Genomic DNA, 23,054 nt, shown 5'->3' on the forward strand with positions numbered 1-23,054 from the left:
TTAAAACTTCCCCTCTCCTCTCTGGCACCTTATTTCCAGCTTCTTGAAATACTCCTTACCTGTGCAGTTTTGTGATACTCAGAATTGCTCTGTGTGTGTGTGTGTGTGTGTGTGTGTGTGTGTGTGTGTGTGCATTATTCTCAATGGATGGGGGTAGTTCTGGGAAAGTGTGATACCTGAGCAACATGTTAGGGTGAAGGAGATGGAGAAATGCTACTTTAGCTTTTTGATGCCTTCCTGTCTTGACTTTAAGCCAGCTGTGCAAATGAGACTGAAGGGAAAAATAAAAACAAACAAAAAAAACCCCTCAGTGAATAAACCAGAGTGCCACCTTTGATTAAATTGGACCACGAAGTCCTGAGTAGCTAGAACTAATTTAATAGCTTCATAGACTGCATTTTGAACTTGAAAGTTACTATGTATGCCTAATTTTTAAGAGGTTTTGACTTAGAAATTCCTGTGCAGGAGTGACTAAATTTAACCTGCTCTGGATCTGTGCATGATTTAGTCAGTAGCCAGTTTTGGTTCTGTTTTTCAAGAAATATCTTACAGGTGAATGTAGTTAATTATGTTCTTCATATTCCCTTGTTTTTTTTTTTTGCATGTTGATACATCTGCATTGTTTATGATGACACCTGCAGACTTTCTGTAACTCTTAAAAGGAACAGATTACTGACTCAAGAAAGGCTTTAGAAGCTTGTTAGCCAAGTAGTTCAACACATGGATAACTGCAGGCTGTATAAAGATTTGCTCCTGGTAGTATGCAAGAAGCTGAGAACATAGTAGTAATTAATTGATCCTCCCACAATAGTGTTTCACTGAAGAATTCTTATTTGAGTATTTTAAGCACATCATTTAAGATTAAGGCTTCCTACTTCAAGTATTTTTTCACTGAACTGCAGTATTGTAAGTTAAAATTATTTCATAGTCATTGACTTCTTTAAAAAGCAGGGTTCTTTGGCCTATATCTTAAGACTAACAAGTCAAACTGAGTAGCAGATTTCTAAAATCTTAGTGAAGAAACTTGTAGCCAAAATCCATCTGGAGCTTCCTTAACTCTTATGCCATGTTTCCCTTACCTAATCAAAAGGCTTCTTAATCCTTTTCCAAGGATGTAAGGCAGTATTTATAGTTTCCATTGCAGATAACAGTGCTGTACTAGACAGCTTCTAGTACTGTGTTCCCACCACAAAAAAAACCCAGTCTGATGCTGTGCTCTAATCAGTAACCAGCTTGACCAAACTGCCTGCTCACTGTAGCATGTTCTTCCCTCTTAGTAGTGTTTTACACTTGCTATTTCTGTGCCAAGGAACTTTATCCCATAGGAAGAACATAGAAGTCAAGTGCTGTTTCACTTACTCTGGACCAAAATGGCCTTTTGTACTTTAACTGCCTGTGACAAATATTAACTTTTATCTGTCACCTCATTTGAGAACTTCCTGCTCTGTCACAGAAGTGAATTAGATTAAGTGTGAACAGAATGTGTGGTGGTGGTTGAATTCAGTGGTATAATACAATATTTTAAGACTTAATTTTAAATGTAGGAGGATGTAGCCACTTCAGAGCTTACTTCAGAATTTATTTACTTATCACTTGAGATTCCTGAAGTGAAACTAAGTTGTAAGAAAAACCTCCTGGCAGTTGCTTGCAGGTATAACTATTTTAATATTCCCAGTTCAAAGTTCCTTGGTGAAGCATCTATGTGGAAGGTGCTAGGTAACGTGAGCTAGCATCCAAAGTAACTAACCTGCTATCATCACTAAGGAGTGAATGCTCTAATGGCTTCAAATTTGGTGATCATTATAACAGTGTTTTAGGAAGTCTTGGGAAGGAAAATCTTCTGGCTTGTGTTCTGTCTTAAGGCGTAGATGTTGTTCTTCCCTTGTTACAGGACTTGTCATCGCCACCTTCTCTAAGATGGTTAACTAGAGCTGGTTTTAAAAGCCCCTAAAAATTAAAAATTAATTTAGGAGAAAGCTGCAGTTAATATCCCATTGAAAGTACTAAACTTCTTTAAAAACTAGTGTTATTCTGCTATAGTACATGTCAATAATACTATCTGCAAGTTAGAATTGATAGTAAAAGCATGACTGCTGAAAATGTTCTCATGGCATTGGTTTTCTTTATAGAAAGTGGAGCGGTTCCAAAAAAGAAGGATCCCTTAACACACACGAGTAATTCCCTTCCTCGTTCAAAAACTGTTGCAAAAACCGGATCCACAGGCCTTTCAGGTCACCATAGAACACCTAGCTACAGTGGGATATCATCATCTTCTGTGTCTAGACCAACACCTAACCCTGCAGCTTCAGCTCACAAGGTATGGTGAAGATAAATGTAGCAGTATGCACTTGGAAACTCAATGTAAATTCCAGTACAGACTTTAGATTTAGTGCCTTTATTGCAGTATTGTAATAGCAGAAAGTTTTTAGAAAAAAATCTAAAAGCCTATTGAGCTGCGCTGCAGAGTGGATTTTGGAAATCACGGGGCTTAGAGTGGCTGCACGGGCAAATAGACTTCAAGTGGCATTGCAGTAATAAATAATACTTGTTTTGAAACTTGCGTGGAAAACAGAGGGAAGCCTATCTAGGAGAAAAATAAATGTTACACTGAGTACATAAAAGATGGAGAAACAGAACGACAGATTTTTCTCATGTTCCTTCTCTTTCAAAGCATACATGTAGAGGTTGTATTGCGACCACATTGAAAAGCTAGTTATGGTTAGGTTGTGACTGAAATACAAAACTATAGTAGTAAGACGGAATACCACTGTATTTCTTTTGACCTGTCATCTTCCCTTCCCTCCTTATCTCCCACCCTGCTGCTCCACAGTAAAGTGGAAGTGATAAAAGAATTGGAATGGACAGAACATAAATGCAGTTAAACATTATTGTTCCTATGATTTGAAGGCTTTCAAATGGCCAGTTATCAAAGTGTAGGACAGCAGTAGAAATTCTTGCTTATAGGTATTAAGAATCTGAAACTGTTTGTGATGCTCTATTTCTTGAGTATGCTGGGGGAAGATACTGTTGTTAAATATCAAGAATTATCTTACAAACAAACAAGCCAAACAAACCACCAAAACAAAAAGCCTGTCATCTCTACAGCCTAAGATTCACCTGTGGCTGAATATGATAGTATGATTTGTAGCAAAATAGGGCATGAGAATATCTAGTACTGCTTAACCTATTAGGTTTTACTGGAGCAAGGGAAACGAAGAAGTAATTTTGTTAACAGTATGCTTTAAAAATATCAAGCTGTTTTTGTTTGGTGTTTTCCGCTCCCTCTCCAGGTTGCTCCTAAAAACAGTAGAACAAATAAGCCTTCTACTCCTACCACTGCTCCTCGAAAAAAGAAAGACTTGAAGATATTTAGAAATGTGGACAGTAATCTTGCTAATCTTATCCTCAATGAAATTGTTGATAGGTAAGTCTGAAGAAAAAGTATTTTTTTCAATGCAGAAACCCAGGTTTTTACTCAGTACAGTTTTGATCCATGTGGAATTAAATCAGTACTTCTAGTTTGTTGTGGATTTCGGGGGGGGGATTGTTTTGGGTCGGCGTTTTTTTTGTTGTTACATTAGCAAAAGGATGAAAAATGCTTATCTTCTTAAGAGCTTAGCAGTGTAAGTTGTAGATTTCCTCAGAAGGGTTCTGTATAAATAGTCAAATGCATTAAATTAGTCAGCTGCAGCTGAAAAAGACTATCTCATTGTTAGACTAATTAGTATTCTATTTCTTTGTTAGTGGGCCAGCTGTCAAATTTGATGATATTGCAGGGCAGGAACTGGCTAAACAAGCTTTGCAAGAGATTGTTATCCTTCCTTCGCTTAGACCTGAGGTAAGCAACTGGGTGTCATCATCAGCCTGTGACAGAATGAAAAACATGTATTGTGCTTCATACGTGAAATGGTGATTCTTGAATCCTTTCTTTACTGGTTATGATTGCTATTGATCACTGTCTTGGAAAAAAAGAGTTAAGAATGAGTGTGTTAAAATTCTACCATGAATTTCCTCATCTTCTGGTTAGTCAATGGTCAAAACCAAACCCAAGCCTAAAACAAACCAGCAAACACAAAGTCCTAAAACACCAAACAAAACAAAAAAATGCCTGAAAACTTGTGCAGCCTACTGTTCCAGACAGGTGTAGCTGTGTGTCCAACCCTGTATGGACATGTAAAAGACAAAGCACTGAATCGGAAGAGTGAAACACATGAGATTGTGCAGGTAAATTAAGTCATGCCACAATCTGATTTGAAAAGTGTTAATTGATACTGTGGTCATGTTCTGTATGTGGATGTTGGTTAGATGTTCCAGACAGTCTATTTGCAGCAGGGGAGGATACAAAGAAATGTAGTGAACAAGCAAATACAGTGAGGGCGGATTGCCTCTTGGCTGTGTGGAAATTGGTCACTTAGGCTTTAGTTTTATTTATTGTGGGTTTTGCCTCAACTCCTGCGCCTACCTAGGTCCAGGTCTTGTCTATGGGCTACTGGAGTTTTCAGAGCCACTTCAGGGAAAAAAAAAAAAGTTTGAGGGCTCTTGCAGATACTGCATGCAATGATTTACTGCAGTGCTCATGATTCAAACAAAGTTGTTGTTTGTTCTTTGTTTGTGGGTCTCACTGGTCACATTGATGGGGGACCAGAGTTGCTCTGTGTTCTTCCTCTTTTAATACAGTTTCTGGTTTTGAAGCATCATGGGGAAGAAACCCTAAACCTGGCATAGCATCACAGGAATACCAGGCCTGAGCGAAACAAAGCTTTGATATTAAATATGCAAGCTCTGGTATTGTAATGCGGAAGGAAAATGTCATAGCACAGTGCTTTAGTATGTCAAGTTTGTTGTTCAGTAACACTAACACAATGAGCTGTGTGGGAAGTACTTTGGGTGAGGTTTGGAATAGTTAGTTGATGTTTTCAAATAAGGTCATCTTCATATTACTGTAGCTAGCAATAGGCCTGACCTTGGTGTTGAGATATAACAAAGACAGAAAATTCTGTGAATTTTAAATGTTCTTTGGAAGAAAAGAGTGTGGTAGATGTAGCAACTATAAGGGGATATTTAATAAATTAAATACTAATTCAGTTTTAGCCTTCATGAGTTTTGAGCTCAAATTCACATTTAAACAAGCCGATTAATGGTATTTTTGTAGGAGAGCAAGAGCTGAGGTGAATAAACAGAAAACAGTGGCTGTAACCGTTTCAGCAGTAGGATGCTAATCATAGAATAATTAGGGTTGGAAAGGACCTTAAGATCATCTAGTTCCACCCCCCCTGCCATGGAATGGTAGCCATTAATTCAGACCATGTTTAATATGATTAGTCTATTAACAAAAATGTTAGGAGCTTAGTGTGTCTCAGTGATAAATGGCAGTTGCAGCTGAACTGTGTAGGTGATGATCACGGTTAGGGAGAGTTAAGTTTCAGTCTGGAGTATCAGAAAATGCTGGAACTCCCAAAGAATGGTTCCAAACAAAAGGGGTCAGGCAGGAGATGCATGTGGTGGTGTGCAGCACAGAAAGCAGAAATGCTGAGGAATGTAGTTATCCAGGTGAAAATGCTGCAATATGTTTGAACATAGGTGGTATGTATTAGTGAATACAGTTGGGATGGATAACTATTTTTAGCGATCAAAGTCAAGCATAAGCAAAATGCTGTGAATGATGAAATGATAAAAGCATGCATGTTGGTTGGTCATCTCAGAAATACTACACTGGTAACAGAGTCACTTGTTGTCATGGACATTGCGGAAAAGAATGCCTGCTGACAGTGATGTGTATATTTGAAATGCCCTACTGTTCCTTTTGGTTGATTGTTGGAATTTTTGGAAGCTGGAATGGAGGGGGGAGTGTGAGACCAAAGAAGGAACTCCAGAACTCTTGAGGAAAGTGGTAAAGGCAAAGTGCTGGGGAAAACGGGCTATAGGAATAATTAAAATGTGTACTCTGAATTTGTAGACTTGCTTGCTGTGATGCTACACATGATGGGTGCAGTTTTACAGAGTAGGAAAGATGAATCCAATACAAAATGAGATTATTATCAGAAGCATTTAGAAAGAGTAGGTGGTTGTAAATAGTTTCACTCAAAGCTTCTTTTCTCAAGTTTCATTTCATAAGAAAAAGAGAAAGAGTTCTTCCATATAGCGTTAGTAAGAACACTGCTTTAACTACACACCTGCGTTCCCCCCCTTTTTAAATCAAATGGATGCTTTATCTTGTTCGGCTGGTCTGTGTTGTGGGAAGTATTCAAGCCTTTTATGCTGCTTTTGTAGTATGTCTATGCACAAAACAATCCTAATGTAATTTAACTGTTGTGTGGGAAACCATAGGGATGTGCATTAGGTCAGGTTAGTAAAAGACTGTGGTTCTTTAAAACCCTGTATTGTTGTAGCACTGCTACTGTTGCTACCACAGGTAGCCAGTAAGCCATACCTCAGTCTTAAACCATTTCCTTACAAATGTAAAGTAACGCTTTTTCCAAGTGTTTAGAGGTAACTTATGATGATACACTTTTCAGTTATTTACAGGACTTAGGGCTCCTGCACGTGGCTTATTGCTGTTCGGCCCACCAGGAAATGGGAAGACAATGTTGGTGAGAAAACTACTTCATGCATGAGTTGGTGGGCTTATAATGTAACCATGAGGATGGCTTTCAGTTTGGGTGTTGTAGTAATAAACTGTGTATTCTTCCTGGATAAGTGTTACAGTGTCAATTTAATACAAAAATGCAAAATTGGTCTTGATTGTGGATTTTACATGGGAGGCAATTGGTAAACTGTTCTCTGTTTAACCGTTTTCACTATCGCAAGTAATATCTTAAACCAGCAAGTCCAAGTTTAATTTTCAGAGATAGTCGAAGACACGGTTAATTGTCTGTGCACAGCAGTGATTAATCACAAACAGTCTGCTCTGCACTAAACGTACGGAAAGTGCATTTTGGAAATGGAGAGGGAGCACAGTAGCAAGAAGGGGGGTTTCTCATTTCCATACTGCTGTATAAAGAGAGTGAGTAAGTTGTGGAACTGTCTGGCTGCTGCTTGTTCCCTCAGCCTGATAAGCTAGATTAGGGGAACTGGAAGGAAAAGGCTGTGCATCAACCAGGGAGCATTGTGTGTACTGATGCAGCTATGCTGGGAACATCATCCTGCATCACATGGTGTGGTGCAGCTGCAAGCTCCCTTTGCTAATACGGAAGCGGAATCAGCTCTGAAGCACAGGGGTGTGAATATTGAGCAGCTTGCTTGGGCTTAGCAGTTGTGGTTTATGTACTGGGACATAATTGCAAATCACTGAAATTAAACTGTATAACCAGGGAATTGTAATTTCTTGAATGTGGTGAAACTGTTGAGGGTACTGTGTGTGAGCATTATGGCTGATCTAATTTTTTCCTAGCTCTCCTCTGAAAACAGTTTTTGTATAGATAGAGTAAGGAGGAAAAAAAAAAATAACCACAATTCTTAATGTGATTTGATCCAACTGCTGCCCTTAATTACCACCCTAAATTAGTTAAAACTGCTTCTCATGTCTACTTAGGATACATTGGAAGGAGCTGGAGACTTGTATTCTTCAGTAAGCAAGTTTTAGTTGGCTATGGAGATGATGTGATTAGAGAAGTTTAAGCGAGTCTGGAAATTTCTCTAGTGGTTTGGCTGCTTACCTGTTCTTATGTGTAAGTGGCCTGTATGGAAGTTTTCCCTATTATCTACAAGGTGTTCCCTTTGAAGGAATAGAGGTTTTCAAAATCATCAATCAGGACATAAGTACTAGCTGCAGAAGCAGAGAGGTATCTTCAGTGTGATGTTTTTAAAAGTACGTTTTTTTTTTTTCTTTCTTTCCCTGTCTCCTAGGCCAAAGCAGTTGCTGCAGAATCCAATGCTACCTTCTTTAATATAAGTGCAGCGAGCCTAACTTCAAAATACGTAAGTAGCAGCTGTAAATTATATCGATTTGGAAACACACATGCTGTAGTTGAGGCTTAAGAACACCAGAGACTTCTCATGAGTCCTTGGTGAACTGTTAGCCTGTAGTGAAAGTAAAGCTTTAAAGTGACTTGTGAAGTAAAAATATATGGTTTGTGATAACTCGATGTCAGAGGCTTTTGCAGTTCAGGATGACCCTGGCTGCCGTATCAGTGAGTGGTGGTGGTTTTTTCTTCTTTAAAAAGTAAATGAAGTAGGTGCCAGCTCCCTTTCGCTCTGATAACTTAGGCACCAAAATCTCTTCACAACTCATTCATGATCATAAGTAAATTTGTAATCTTAAGACATAAACAATGCTGTCATATGTAATACTGAACTACTGATAATCTGAGTGTGTATGAATGGACTGACTGTGTTTGGTTATCAGCAAGATTTCCTGTAGGTCCTTATGTTAGCTGTCTTGTAACAGACACTTTCTAAATCTCCTGCAAAAACAGTTTATTGTTGTTTTAGGTGGGTGAAGGGGAGAAACTGGTGCGCGCTCTATTTGCAGTAGCCAGAGAACTTCAGCCCTCTATAATATTTATTGGTAAGACCTTAAATATTGTTGACTTCTATGTATTTTCTTAAATAGTTTGATTTATTAAATTAGAATAATTGTGTAAACTTCTTTGTTTAGTTCTGCAGTGGAGAGTGTCTCACCTGTGACCAGCTGTCTATCAGTAGTTGCATATAAAGCATGTTAGGTTACTGTTAAGTTACTTAATTGGTGTTAATAGTGGGAAGAAATGCCTGCAAAATTACAAATGCTGTGCCTTTTATGATTATAGGTCAAAGATGAAAATGCATTTTGCTTGTCTTGAGTTGCATTTTATTATCAGCAGGGTTTTTTTCCCCTTCTCATCTGTGCTTGGTGTTACATATTCAAAGGACAACACGTTATACCAGCTTTTAAATTTTACTAAGATGTGTCTGTCTCCTGCATAATGAAGATCTGATTTCTCTTACTGGAGCCCTATATTAGCAAAAGAACTCAGATAAATATAAAGATGTTTTGATGTTATATGCTTAATTAAGATGCCTTTTTTTGTTTTGTAGATGAAGTTGATAGCCTTTTGTGTGAAAGACGAGAAGGTGAACATGATGCTAGTAGGCGTCTAAAAACAGAATTTCTAATAGAATTTGATGGTGTAAGTATCAAGTCTTAGGTATTGTTTGATTTATCTGAATCGGCTCATGTAGTGCCAGTGCATGCTACAGGTGAAGCACAAAGAGGATTTGGCTGCGGGGGCTTAGCTCCGTACCCCTCCTCCCCACCTTGGCTGGCAAACAGATTTTACTTATATCTGTTAATTTCTCATCTGCGTGCTGTAGTAATCTGGAATATTCAGTTTGGGGTGGAAGGCAGTAATCTGGAGGCGAGCTGAAATAATGGATTGAAAGGTTAACAAATAATAAGAGTTGTGAGAACCAGCGTTCTTACAGGGCAAGAGGGACACTTGAGGGTTAGGCAGAATTGAATCCTTGTTTGTAATTGACTATCTTGGTAAAGCACATCTCTTCATTTGGGCAAAGTAAAACAAGGTTAAAGGTTAAATAGCTTTCAAATAGTGTCTCTTTAAGTGATACATGTCACAAAAGCACCCACTGTCAAGGTGAGACTTGAAAGCTGAGGATTTCAGACTAGATCAGATCATGGTTGTACATAGCTCTGGCACATCAGAAGGATTAATTTCTGTGTTAGTATGCTGCTTCTTGAGCTGTAATTTTTTTCTTGGCATCGTGACATAGAGATGACAGGATACAATTAAGAATATATTTAATAGCACATACATAATAGGAAAGGGAACTGGATTTCATAGTTGGGACACACACACAAATGAATATCAGAATATTTTTGTCATGCAGCACTGTTTTTTACTGATCAGTCTTTGTATTTGATTAGCATATGGAATATTGCTACAGTGGTGAGGCAATAGTAATGAGGTACAGGAGAATTTACATTCCTTCTTTATTTTTCTTTTTGCTTATTTCTAGTTTGAATTTACATTTATCTAAAGCATGTTTTAAAGCTAACTGTGTGCGGGGCTGGGGGGGGAGTGCATATACATTTCTAGTTTGAATTTACATTTATCTAAAGCATGTTTTAAAGCTAACTGTACAGGGTGTGGGGGGGGAAGTGCATATTACAGTAAGACCCTGTAAGTGTACTGAATATACAGCAAGTCCTTAACTGGTTTTGTTGTGTTACTGCTTGATGTAAACTGAAAGCTGTCTTGCTTTCCTGTGTTATATAGGTGCAGTCTTCTGGAGAGGACAGAATACTTGTGATGGGAGCAACAAACAGGCCACAGGAGCTTGATGATGCTGTTCTCAGGTATCAAAATATCTCTTCCTTTGGAATACAATAATATGAAGTTCATTACAAAGAGCAAGTTTTGCTACTTACTGTCTTGGTTACTGTAAGTTTTGGATTAAGCAGCAAAAGCTGTTCAGGACGGTTAAATTATTTAACCTCACCAAAAAGGTGCCTGGCTCTTCTCTTCTGGGATGCATCTGCAGAAGCATCATGGCTGTGGAATTGTCCAAACCAGCAGAACCTGTTGATACAAGTCAGCATTTTATAAGCCTCTTCTATCTTACATATTGCTGCTTTATTATCTGGATTTCAATGGCAGGATGAAGAAAGAAATTTGATCAGTGAAATCCAGCATTTCTTCTCTGTGAATATTGGACTTCCGATGTCCCATGCAATTACAGATCTTGCTGTAGATTTGCCTTAGGACTTTTTTGCTACAGGTTCTCATGCTTTCTTCTCTTCATTCTTGATTGAGGAAAATAGGTATGTCAGCACTCTGAACAAACAAAACATTCTTAAGGATTCCAAAGGCCTTTTGTGTACAACGAAGAGATGCTTAATTTTGTTGCTGGTAGTCAGTGGTATTTCTACCTTTTAGAGTGTTTCCTCTCTGGAAGGGGTCTCATAACTTTGAGTAAAGTGGCACCAGTGGCTAGTGTGTATTGTTTGCTTGGTGTTGGTTTAGGTTTGTTTGTCTGGTTTTTTAATTTGTAGTTCTACTCCCTAGAATTCAATGATGTAAGTGAAATTTTGACATCACACCAAATGTTAGATCTTTATGAGTGTGTGTATACATGTATATGTTGTTTTTTTTCCCTAGACGATTCACCAAGCGGGTATATGTGTCTTTACCAAATGAGGAAGTAAGTATTCTTTTCTGTGCGTTTTCTTAATTTTAAGATCAATTTAATTAAAAAAAGCGTATAAAATGTATTTCATAGGCTATTCTTGAATACAGTTTTGTGAATTAACTTCTGGCCCAGCTTGGCCATATACATGGTGTTTTAATTTTGGTGGCTATATTAAATTTTTGCCTTTTGTTACATGTGCCAGTAGTAAATTTGGTAGTAGGTACTCAGTATTTCTTGGCTAGCCAGATGCTGCTTACATACTGGCAGGCACAGACAAGTCTGAAGTAGGGCTTGCAAGGGCATGTTTGGTTGGCTGGAGAAGATACTCATTGCAAAAGATGAAAGGAGCTTTCTTGAAGATTTTCATCAGCAGCAGATTAGGGCTTTTAATGAGGATTCTAATGTATTATTCTTGAAGTAGTTTGACCCTTGATCTCCTTATTAACCAGTCCCTATCCCTTCCCCTGAGGAGATTACAGTTTACAGTCAAATCAGCAAAGTACTGTAGGCAGGTTTAAACTGGTGAAGCATGGAAGCTAACCTGATAAACATGTAGTTTTGTTGTTGCAACAGAATTTTAAGTGCATTGTGAAAATGAGTTTTCCATCTGATAAATATATCTTCTTTTCAGACAAGACTGATTTTGCTAAAAAATCTTCTAAGCAAGCAAGGAAGTCCATTGACCCAAAAAGAGTTGGCACAACTAGCTAGGTAAGCAGCTTGTAACTATACTAAATAAATATATTCATCTACTGCATTCATTCAAACTTTTATACATTCAAAATGTAACTAATATAAATCATCAGATAGTGACAACACTTGCTGTGAATGAATTGGATGTGTTTTGGGAAGATGGTATCCTGTCAGGCTCTGTGAAAGTGTGTTCTTTATGTATGCATACACATCATTGTTTTTATCCCACTCCACCTGCTGGGTTTGTGGTGTTAAAACATGCTCATCGGTGCTTTCCTCTCGGAGGAGGAGGAGGAGGGGGGAGGGGAATGCTTCTCTCCATCCATCCCCCAGGCAATTCAGCTCTCCTTCCTGATGGGAAAAGGCAGTGCCGGGTTTGCACTTGGTGTGCGTTTCAAATCAAAAGCACCTTTTCTTTGTTGACCCATTGCTAGGTTTGTTGAAGGTATTAACCAACACAGAGCGAGCAGTGGATAATTCTGGATTCTTTTCAATTTCATAATTGATTGGAAAAATGTGGGTTAAATGCCCTTCTTATTATAAACCAAGTTGGTTTGTTTTCCATCATTAAGATTGACACAGTACTCCCGTTTGTCACCCTCAGAAATTAAATGTAATGGATGTGAAGGTAGTTAGACTAAAAGCAGGTAAAGCATTTAGGGCAGGAAGGAATGAAAAATCTGTGAGATGTCAAAAATATGTAAATGTATGTACTTCAGTCTGTTGCTGTCAGTAGTAGTACCCAGGAGGTGAGTAGAGTCTTAGATGTAGCATTTTTCAGTCTCTTAGTGTTAGTAATGTTACAGAATTATGTTTTATAATCCAACAGAGTAAGTTCTTGAAGGAGGCTAGTTCAGGCCATATTTAGGCTGCAGTAACAGCTAACTGGAGGAAAAAGAATGTGTCTTGAATTCTGACTGCAAATTTATGAACAAAATTACAAATGGAACCTAAGTACACTTTTTTTAAAGGGTTTAAAGAAAACAAAATTTGAGGTTTTTGCCTACTTCACCTCCCATTGTCCTTAGTTTCAAAAGAGATGGGTATTTAACCTCCTTCATGACTTCGTGTTCTTTCACTCCTTGGCAATGTTTTCTAAAAATTGTAACAGAATTAATGCTCTCCAGAAGACTGGGCTATGGAGTTCTTGTTGCTGCAGCTGGCCAGAGCTCTATAAGCTGAGTGGGAGTGTTTTGGTTTTAATTTTTTCTTTGGGTAACCATTACTACTTCTTTTCACCTGTGTTGGCAGTATGTATTGCTGGCTTTCTGGTTCAGTGGAGATCTTTAATCTGCAAAGTATTTAATTGCTTAACTTGGAAATCAAGTAATTCTGGAAAAGCTCCCATAGAGGTTGGGTCCTTGGTTTGATTTCCCTCCCTGCTTCTGGTTCTGAGCATCTGGATGATATGTATGTCTGCTAGCCTTACAATAACAAACAAACCCCAGTAAATAACACAATTTATGTTCCTTTCAGATCACAGAGAATACCTGCACATTTGCACTATATTTCCCGAATCAATGGGAAGTGTGTGCAAATCAAACTTGTGGAACCTGTTTCTTTCTGAATAAGGACCTATTTGCTGTATTTCACTTACAGGCTGAATTACAATTCTGAGTTGAAGTTAAATGTGTGAAGTTAAACTTGCTAAGTAAACTGGTGCTGCTTTTTGGATTTGTATTTACTCTTCTGAATTAGAATTTTTCACTCTCTGGAGTTCACTGGTCAGCTGCTAACAGGCCTTTTCCACTAAGGGCATGCTGCAGAACTGTCACTTACTTTCAAAACCAAACACTGTTGTTAGTTTTTTTAGCAAGGCATGCTTTTGCCCTTTGTTTGCCTCTGATGTCAACTGAAAGTGTGCGTAGTTTTATTCAGAAAACCAGTTGTGTGATCACATCATAATGAATGTGTGGTATTGGGTTCTCACTGCATTGTACGGGTTGAAAGAGTACAGAAAGCTTTGGTTTCATAGTAATTTATGACAACCTAGTGGTAGAGATCCTTATGACAGAGAATAGTAAATGTGCTTGAGATCAGTTTTCATCTACAAATCCAAGTTGGTTGCTACCTTTTTGCTTTTCTTAGAATGTAATTTGAGATTTGAATATCTGTACTTTAAATTTAACCTGGGAAAGAAATACAGGTCACTTACGCTGACTGTGCTTTGATTCTGAAACCTGTGAAACACCAGAGTAAAACTACTTCTGATTAAGCTATGTTTTAATCATCTGCAATTAAATTGATATGATCTGAAGTGGGATTTGTTTTTCTTTTGTTGTTGTTTTTTTTTTTTTTTTACCTTCCTCCTTTCCCCCACTTTTTCCTTTGACAAAGAATGACAGATGGATACTCTGGAAGTGATTTAACTGCATTAGCAAAGGATGCAGCACTGGGCCCTATTCGAGGTAAGCTGCATAGCTTTTTATTTGGGTTTTGAAAAAACTCAGTGATGTTAAAGATACTGTATTCTTATGCATGCTTATAATTCTTAAGCACCTGAAATTAAGCTTTTTAGATGGGATTTTTGTTTCTTGTAATAGTATAAGACTTACCTTACACAAACCCCTTTAGTACCTCGCTATGTGGAACGAACAATTTTTGTGTCTTAAGAGGAAAGCAGGGTGAAGTGCTGTTCACAGATTTGTGGGGGTTTAAATAGTGCATCTTTCCTAGGCTGATGTCAGTTCTGTTGTATTTAAATTATTAATTGAATAGTAGTTTCTGACTTGCATTACTTGGTTTTATAAAAGGTGGGCAGATCTACTTGTTCTGTTTTATTAGCTAGGTATTATGTGTCCAGTAGCCACATCTGAAAGGGCTGATTTTGTTCAGTGGAAATCAGTAGTGGGATTTTGAGAAGAAAAGTTTGAAGATTTGATGTTAGTTTTCTGTTTTCAGATAGATACATTGTCCTGCCTGACAGAAAGGTACTGAAAGCAGCCAGAGCAGAAGTGTTCTGTAATATCAGTCTATTATGTGTAAACAAAAGTTGTTGCAACTCTCTTAAATAGCTTATGGAGCAGAGAGGCCTGTGCATGTTTTATGGGCATGCTTGTTTTACTATTTTTTTGAGTCTAAAGTCCTGTAACATGCAGTATTGCCAGTGCATTATCTCTTTAAAAGCAGCTGCTGGAAAGTAATGTTCTTTTTTTTACCCACTTTCTTTCAGCTGTTGGGACTGTAAGGTGTATCTTCCAAATTTCTGCATAATAACTGTGAAAGTGAATTGCATTAAATAGCTCTCACCAGAGACATCATGCCTCCAAAGATTTTGAGTATATTTAGAGTTGTTGAAATTAATAGTGTATGCGTGTAGGTATGCAGGCTTAACTTTGGTGACAGATCACTTCATGCGCGTCTATTTTGAGGACAGACTGTGAAATGTCGTGCTGTTTGATCCCACCAGTACCCCGTAGGGCAGGAAGCACTCCTGTGTGCCCTGCCTGATTTTATTTCTGTGTTCTTGGCTGCCGTACCTTTCCGTTGTCTGCAGATTATGCATGTTTGAGCAGTAGGGGGGTTGTACCAGGAGTAATATGGGGGAAGGCAGCTCTGCATGCTGTTCCCCATACTTTAAGAAGAAGGAAGTAGTTCTACTACCACTTTGTACTGTATCTGCAGTGATGTGTGGGAGGAGCCTTGTTAGGGAGGTGATAAATGGAGATGGAGGAGATAAAAATACCATGTACCTTTCTGTGCAGGACGTTACGTTGAGGCTGAGAGGTACACTTTTTAGCTGTGGAGTTTTTTCAGAATAAAAGCAACTTTAACATGTTTTAGTTGTCAGAAGCAATGAAAGAGTCCTCATGGCACTCAGTGATCTACCTTTATTTTTCCAGAACTAAAACCGGAACAGGTGAAGAATATGTCTGCCAGTGAGGTATGCTCCTCTAGCAGTTGTATTTTCCCCTTTGAATAGAATGCATGCTCACCAGAAACTTTATAAAGGTCCCTTTATTTACACATAGCATCATACAAAATACCTGGCATAATTTTGGGGGGGTATTACCCTTTTTTATTTTTTATTCACTGGAGAAAATTCTTTGCAAATAGTCATTGAGAAAAGAACGTGTTATCAGATGTCTGAGGTACTTTGTGTAGCTTGTTGCTAATCAGGGGTACGAACACCACCTCTTTTTCTGATAGTAAGTTCTTGGTTTCAGTTGACTGTGTTTTTTATTCACACTGAACTGCAACTTGCTCTGTTACCTATCACATGATGTTAGAGGCCTGGCTTTTATTTTCTTGCAGTGTCACTCCCCAAAAACATTCCCAGAAGTATTATGTCAAAAGATATATTTCTGCCACCAGCTCAATCTTTACATAAAGCAAGTCATCTTAGTGATGACTCTGAACACTCTGAAGTGTTTTAACACAGATTTGTTTGCATATATGTGCAATACTTTCATTCACATGGACCATCATAAAGCAAAAAAAAAAAATCATCGCCACCACAAATTGCATCTGTAAAGCTCAAAAGAAAAGTAAGAGGTTGAACCTGTGTATAAAGGTTTCTGTTCAAATGAGTGTGCAAACCACAGTTATGTAGGGGAAAACGAAGCAGAACTTAATTCCCCTGTTGATTTCTGTGTTTAGCCTGAGGTCATGGCTAAGGCTATGATGAGCTGAAAGGATTTGTTGCAGGAAGATGAGAACATCTGGGATAATTTGTTGTGAATGCAGGTTTACCTCCAGTAGCCTATAAACAGTAGTCCCAAGGAAACATGGGCAATCTTCTCCAATTCTCATGTTTTAGTAATGAGACCGCTTGTTCCATACACTAGTTATCTCACATCATATTTATGCGGGAAATGTCTGCTTATAGTCATGTCCTCACCAAACTGGAAGGCATGTGTTGAAGCAGAGAGGTTAGATAATGAGGATGACTTGGCTGACAACATACTATGGTATGAAAACAGCTGTGGTAAGGGCAGGAGCTTTCAGTGCCTTCTCCTGATCTGCAGAGGTATGGCATAAACGTGTTTAAAAAATCCCATGTCCTATCCGTCACTTGCTCCTGTGCCTGCATAGGCACCAGCTTACACCACTAGTGAGATAGGAAGTAATAACAAAGTCTCATGGGCTATTAAAGAACAAGGCAGACATGATTACCAAGTGTCAGTTTATTAAAACCAGTAAATACTGGTAGTCTTAAATTACAGGACTCTTGCATCAGGTCATAGAATCATAGATCAGCGCAGATCAGAAGGAAGGGACCCTGAAAGATCAGCTGGTCCAACCTTCTGTGGGAAAGGGAACATGGATGAAATGATGTAGCACCCTGCCCAGTTGCATCTTGAAAACCTGTAGTGATGGGGACTCTACCACATCCCTGGGGAGGTTGTTCCAGTGAATGAGTGATCTCGCTGTGCAAAAATGTCTTTCTTAAATCAAGATAGAGCACTTGTAGAATCTGCTTTGTTAAAAGTGAATACTGAAGTATTTCTGAGATCATCTGTGATCCTGATATTTTCCACTTCTTGTTTAGATGAGGAATATCAAGCTATCAGATTTCACTGAGTCTTTGAAGAAGATAAAGCGTAGTTTGAGCCCTCAGACCCTGGAAGCATATATTCGCTGGAACAAGGACTTTGGAGATACCACAGTGTGAAACCCTACTTGAAGTGAAACAAAGTGCTGCCTAAGGAGCATTTGCTACAGACTACTGGAAGGCAGCCAGAGTTTACAGGACTTTACAGATCTTTCAGTATCTGCATTAAAACTTGAGATTAAGAAAAAAATTACACAATGTGAAATGTGTTCATCAAAGCCTCCTTGCCATTTAGCGAGGATTTACACACTGTAAGTAAGAGCACAATAGGATGTGAGAGAAGGTTCCTAGCAATCCAGTTATGGTTTGAACAATAATATGTGTTTTGTTTCAGCTAGAAGGCACTGATGATATTGATCATTGGCAGACCTTTTCCTTATGTTGTGTTTGTGTGTGTTTGTTTTTAATTTTGCCGTGACATCTGTGTCTGGCTTTCTTCCTTCTAACTACTAACTTACAATTGGAGGTTTGTAAACTTTGGTTCAGTTCTTGACTTCTTTTTTTTTTTTTTTTAATCCTTAATGTGCCAAATAAACCAATTTCCCTTTGCAGAAAGCAAGAACAGCATTGGGGAATTACGATTATTAAAATGTAAAAAGCAGCTGGTCTGTTATTATTTGTCTTTTTATTTAGTTGAAATGTGGCTGTATTGTTCACAGAACAGTTTTGAAGAAGACCTTTGATAGCAGAACAGCAAAAAACCCAAACCTATCAAACCAATTCAGCCTCTTTTAAAAAAAAATAATTACTAAATAAAAAAAAGACATTCATTTACTGGCAGTATTTTCTCTTAATGCATTTTGTAACGCTTCCATTGGTAGAATGTTAGCCTACGCTTACGGTGTACAACTTGAAGCCCAGCTGATGTTTGAGAGTAAGTGATGCTAATTGTCAAGTTTCAGAAATGACATGTTTCTACTCTGTATTTTGGTCTGTTTATGATAATTGAAAGTAAAATTTCCATTGTGATAATTTTTTAATCTCCACATGTAAGCATTAAAATATGAGGCTACATGTTTAATACATGGCACACATTAATGTTTTTATAGCTTTCCTATGTTTTGGTTTATATATTAAAGTATGAAACACTCAACTGATCTGCTTTTTTAAAAAGAAACTGAATCTTTGTACAAATACTTGTTTTTATTATATAAATGACAAGCTATTAAAAAAACACAAGTAATAGCCTTTAAATATTGTAATAAAGGAAGACATCTTTGCCTTTACTTCTAAAGGCCTGACAACTTGTTTACAAATTCTACATGGATTAAACACGGATGTTGGCAAGGTGGAACACCAGTTCCTTGTTAGAACAGGTCTGTGGGTTTTTGTTGGGTTTACTTTATTAACTTTTTTTAAAGACAGCCAACTCTCCTGACGTAGTGATATTACAGAAATGCATATCGTTTAAACTAAACTGAGTTATAAGCTTTGTTTGCTTTTGTTTTTAACAGAAAATTTTGTCTTAATTCATCATTTAACTTATTTTTTATTGGTAAGAGTAAGTCAAATGTTTCTGGGACTACTCATCTGAAAGTTGACTATAAATAATATAATATATATATATATATATATGAAAGCACATCCCTAGCTGATAGATGCAGTATAAGTGCAGTAATACCTAGAGAGGACTCTGCTCACTGCATAGTATTGCGTATTAAATAGCAGAAACTGTTGAACTTTTGAGGCACACAGGTGCAAAGTTTGGGATTCTGTTCTTTTGAACCAGAGGAGCTTCTGACTGATCTTAAGATTAAAAGCTATTAAATAAGATGGTGTTACTCTAGTATGCCTTTTGAAATAGTCTAACCAAACCCCTTCTAGCCTTCTAAGCATATGACTCTCTCAAATGTATGTCTTACATAAATGAAACATGTGACTCCTGTTCCCCTGATATGCTTTTTCTGGGGAAGTGAGAAATGCTAAAGATTTCAGTCTTAAATCTTATTCTTGCTTGCTTTACCTTAGTTCTGCCTCCAGTAGACCAGCTCCGTTGTTGGAGATCGTGGTTGACTTGATCCATGTTTGTCATAGATTTCATATCGCTGCACATGACTATTACTGTTTTATTAGCATCTGCCAAATAGTTAAACAGCTAGGAAAAGCCCTTGGTGGTCTTATACATAAAGATCCTTTGCAAATAACAGTTTTGAAATTTGAACTCTTCTGGGTTTGAGTGTTCCGACATACTTGTTATCCAATTCTGTTTACCTAATTCTGAGGAATATACTGGTATTTATTTCAAATACATACCTGTCGGCATGCAGTAGGTACCTGTAATGTTGAGGTAGAGTTCTCATCTGCTAGGAGACCACCAGTATGCCGCAGAAAGGCTCATAAGTGTGAGCTGCTACTTCAGAAAGAAAAGGACTAGCCCTGGCACTTGTTTGGACATCTAGTTCTGATCAAGAGAATCTATGTGGCTGGTACCATCAATGGCTTTTTGATTATCTATTCTACCCTGATTATTTTCTGCATAATGAATGAACTGCAACATCAGTTTGCCCCACAGCTGCTAGATTTCTAGCCTATGACCAAGTGCTGTTTTGTTCATAGATCACCTTTAAATGTCTGTCTTATGCTATTTTCTGAATAGTGTCTTTTAAGAATAATTCTCTTCCACCTAAGACATTATATTGCATCTTCTGGCTTCTTGATTTACATGTACTGACTAACTACCAGCTCAGTAATTTTTATCTAGGTGTTGGATTAACTGTGTATAAAGGCAGATCTGAAAAAAAGAACCAATCCAAAAATACACACCACTACCACCCCCCCCCCCCAAAAACCCCCAATTACCTGTATTTCATATTTTATATAAAGCCTTACAACTGTACTCACCATAAAATCAGATTGTTTTAAATGCAGTATCTTGAATTAGGATAAACAGGACAGCAGCTTGGATGCTTTTAACCTTTGCAAAGAGTGGCATTACGTTTGTTATCTAAACTGCCTTTTTTTTCTTTGTGAGTGTGCCCATTATTAATGAGCGACTTGACCCACTTCTTTGCAATGATTAGGAAGCAGCTTGTCTGGCAGTTTGCTACTGTGTTTTACTGGCAATGTAGCGGTTACTGGAGGGAGGGATAAAAACCAACCCAAGCCTCCCGGTGTTTTAACAACCTTCATACATCTTGGCCCCTTTTTATTAAGAAGGAAACAAATCTTTTGTCTTTTTGTGTGTTAGAAGAACATGCAGAATGCTTCTTGGGCTGTGTTACTGCTTTTGGTGGCATAACAGGAAGGAAAAACTCAAGCACTGTGTGATCCTTTCTCTTAAAATGAGAATTTGTTGTGTCATGATGTTCCCCTTATTTAATGCTGACTTTTCTGTAGCATACACCAAACCTGTACAGGTTCCCTACTTGTAGCTAAGACAAGTAAGCACTTGTCAGTAAACACTAAAACCAACGCTGAATATTGAACATAAGCCTTAAACTAGGATATTTATGCACATGTAAGTCTGTGTCCTGTTAATTTCTTAGATTTTAGAGAGTTCAATGTATTAGAAGTAAGGCATTCTGTCCTGAAGTGTCTTACTACTTCAGAAAGTCAGTCGCTAATACAGTTTTGTTTAATATGGTCCTGCAACTTACTTTATGTAGATAATAAATGTGATAGTAACACTTCAAAATTAAGAAGAACGGGATGTCTCAACAGAGGAGGAATTTGTTGTCACTGCACTAATTAGAGGCTATTGCAGATTTCACTGTTAAGATGCTCTCACATGTTTTAAAATGACAGATTTTATACTTACAGAATTAACCTTACCTTCTGCTGTGGAATAAATAGTTTTTCTATTCTAAACAAGCATTTTTTAGCACTTCTTGGCACTGCTGCCAAGTTCATCTTGTGAAATTGAAGTATTCACTGGGAATACTCACGTGGGATATGCTGGCAAATTTAACTGTGATGTCTGTTCTACAGCCAGTATGGAAAGCACATTCTACTTGGTGCTTCCTTAACCACCCATGTGAAACGTTGTGCCCTAGGTTCTTATGGTGCTTTCCTACCCAAGAGATGGATAGTGCATTGTTGTGCTTAAGATGTGCTTATCTGGCTACTCCATTGCTTTAGTGATGCTTCTGCGTGTGGCAGCTTTGGGAGGTGGGAGGTGCTATGGTAGGTTACAGATTTTCATTCATTGTCTGCAGTGGTCTCAAGCTTCTGTCATGTTTTTAGTTTCTGGAGGCTTCTACCAGATACACAAAATAGAATGAAAAGTATCAAGCAGGTAGTGAATGCAACTAGTTATCTCAGTCATAGTGCTAATTAGAGGCAGTTTCTGGTTTCATTGTTAGGTTCTCTGGAGCTGCTTTTTAGTGTTGAAGGATGTTGTTTTACTCACCTGTGTGAATTTTTGTGATCTGCTGGTCATCCCAAGAGCTGACCAAAGGATCAGTTAGGTTCTTTTAGAATTTTTTCTTTAAATATTCCTTCCAATATTTTTTTTTCTTTCAAATATTGTAACTATAATCCCACAGGATGAGGAAGTTGAACTGTTGCTTCCTGCAAATACAAAATCATCCTCTGAAGTATGGGGAAATATGTATTGTGGTTTTCCTGCTTCTCATGTAAATCGTTAACTGTCTTAGAGTGGAAATTGTTTACTTTGTCAAGAACTACCTCCTGAGTTTGGCAATAATTGGCAAGTTACACACTCCAGTGGATTAAATATATTGGCTAAACACTGGGTTCTGCAGAGTTGGATCTTTCAGTTTGCAAATTCTTGACATGATGTCTGTAAACTACGGTGATCAACTTGTTTTGCTGTAAGACTCTCCTTACCTTCATAAGATTCACTTCTTAATCCTGTTTCAGAGAAGTGGATTTGAAGAAAAAGGTCAGCATTCTTTGTAGTTGGTTAATAGAGATGTATTCTTCTAAGAGGCTAGGCATGTAGACTCCCAGTTCTGTGAGTCCTTTATCATTAGGAGTGGGGAAGTAAGTACTTTATCTAATAGTCGCACACCTATCAAAGGGACTGAAAATACAGAAACGGGTTTTTGCCACATGATTCTAATTTTTATTCATGTGAAGGGCTAGCCCTTTCAGAAATCTGGATTAAAGTGACAAAGACCAAAGGTGGAGACAAACCAGTAAACCCCACCCCCATTGAATATATTGGATGACTCCAGTCTGGGATGGGGTTAATTCTTGTATTTTGTTGTTTTGAAGCACTTTTCTTTCATGTTCTTTTAATAATGTTTTCTGAAATGTTAAACACCATTTTCTCAATAAGCAATGTAAAAAAGCATGATGAGCAGTCACATAGCTTTAGCTTCACAATAAAATTTCATTTGTCCTGTTCTTACTGTTTTCTTCTCTGTCTACCAGATAAAATGTCCAAACTAAGAGCCTTTCCATTTAACTTGAAGCCTATACTGAAAATAATAAAAATAACCCAGGTGTTGTATACCAGATGATGGAACAATAAATATGTAAATACCTCATTTAGTTTCTAATGGATGTAACTCAAGTTCTTAATGTAAACGGTAGTGCTACTTCCTAAATAAATGTGCTGAAATTGAAAGTTTGCTTATCCTAGTCCTGCTGAATGACAGTGAAAACCAGGAGGTTTCATTCTGGCAGTCATAGTAAAGCTCTGAAAATAGCTATTTGAAGCCAGCTTACTTAGACTCAAAATGGCAGCTTTTCTTTTGCTGGGGGAAGAGTGCTG

General features: G+C 37.8%; 1 protein-coding gene across 5 annotated transcripts in view; it reads left to right on the forward strand.

The window, feature by feature from the left end:
* The window catches only part of SPAST (spastin), a 38,694-nt gene extending 16,010 nt beyond the window's left edge, over positions 1-22,684 (forward strand). For 4 of the 5 annotated variants that reach the window (XM_062629487.1, XM_062629489.1, XM_062629488.1 and 1 more), the window contains 13 exons: positions 2,130-2,317; positions 3,291-3,424; positions 3,745-3,838; positions 6,516-6,590; positions 7,846-7,917; positions 8,431-8,506; positions 9,016-9,107; positions 10,215-10,294; positions 11,097-11,139; positions 11,759-11,838; positions 14,158-14,228; positions 15,663-15,703; positions 17,312-22,684. In XM_062629487.1, the coding sequence (XP_062485471.1) occupies positions 2,130-2,317; positions 3,291-3,424; positions 3,745-3,838; positions 6,516-6,590; positions 7,846-7,917; positions 8,431-8,506; positions 9,016-9,107; positions 10,215-10,294; positions 11,097-11,139; positions 11,759-11,838; positions 14,158-14,228; positions 15,663-15,703; positions 17,312-17,434 (1,169 nt within the window). In that variant the 3' untranslated portion in view covers positions 17,435-22,684. The remainder of the gene's footprint in view (positions 1-2,129; positions 2,318-3,290; positions 3,425-3,744; positions 3,839-6,515; positions 6,591-7,845; positions 7,918-8,430; positions 8,507-9,015; positions 9,108-10,214; positions 10,295-11,096; positions 11,140-11,758; positions 11,839-14,157; positions 14,229-15,662; positions 15,704-17,311) is intronic. The other variant, XM_062629491.1, reaches the window with a different exon arrangement.
* Positions 22,685-23,054: the final 370 nt, after the last annotated feature.

Source organism: Pezoporus occidentalis, unplaced genomic scaffold, assembly GCF_034315485.1.
Source record: "Pezoporus occidentalis ecotype Australia unplaced genomic scaffold, CSIRO_AGI_Poc_V1 ctg34, whole genome shotgun sequence".
Taxonomy (NCBI): Eukaryota; Metazoa; Chordata; class Aves; order Psittaciformes; family Psittacidae; genus Pezoporus; species Pezoporus occidentalis.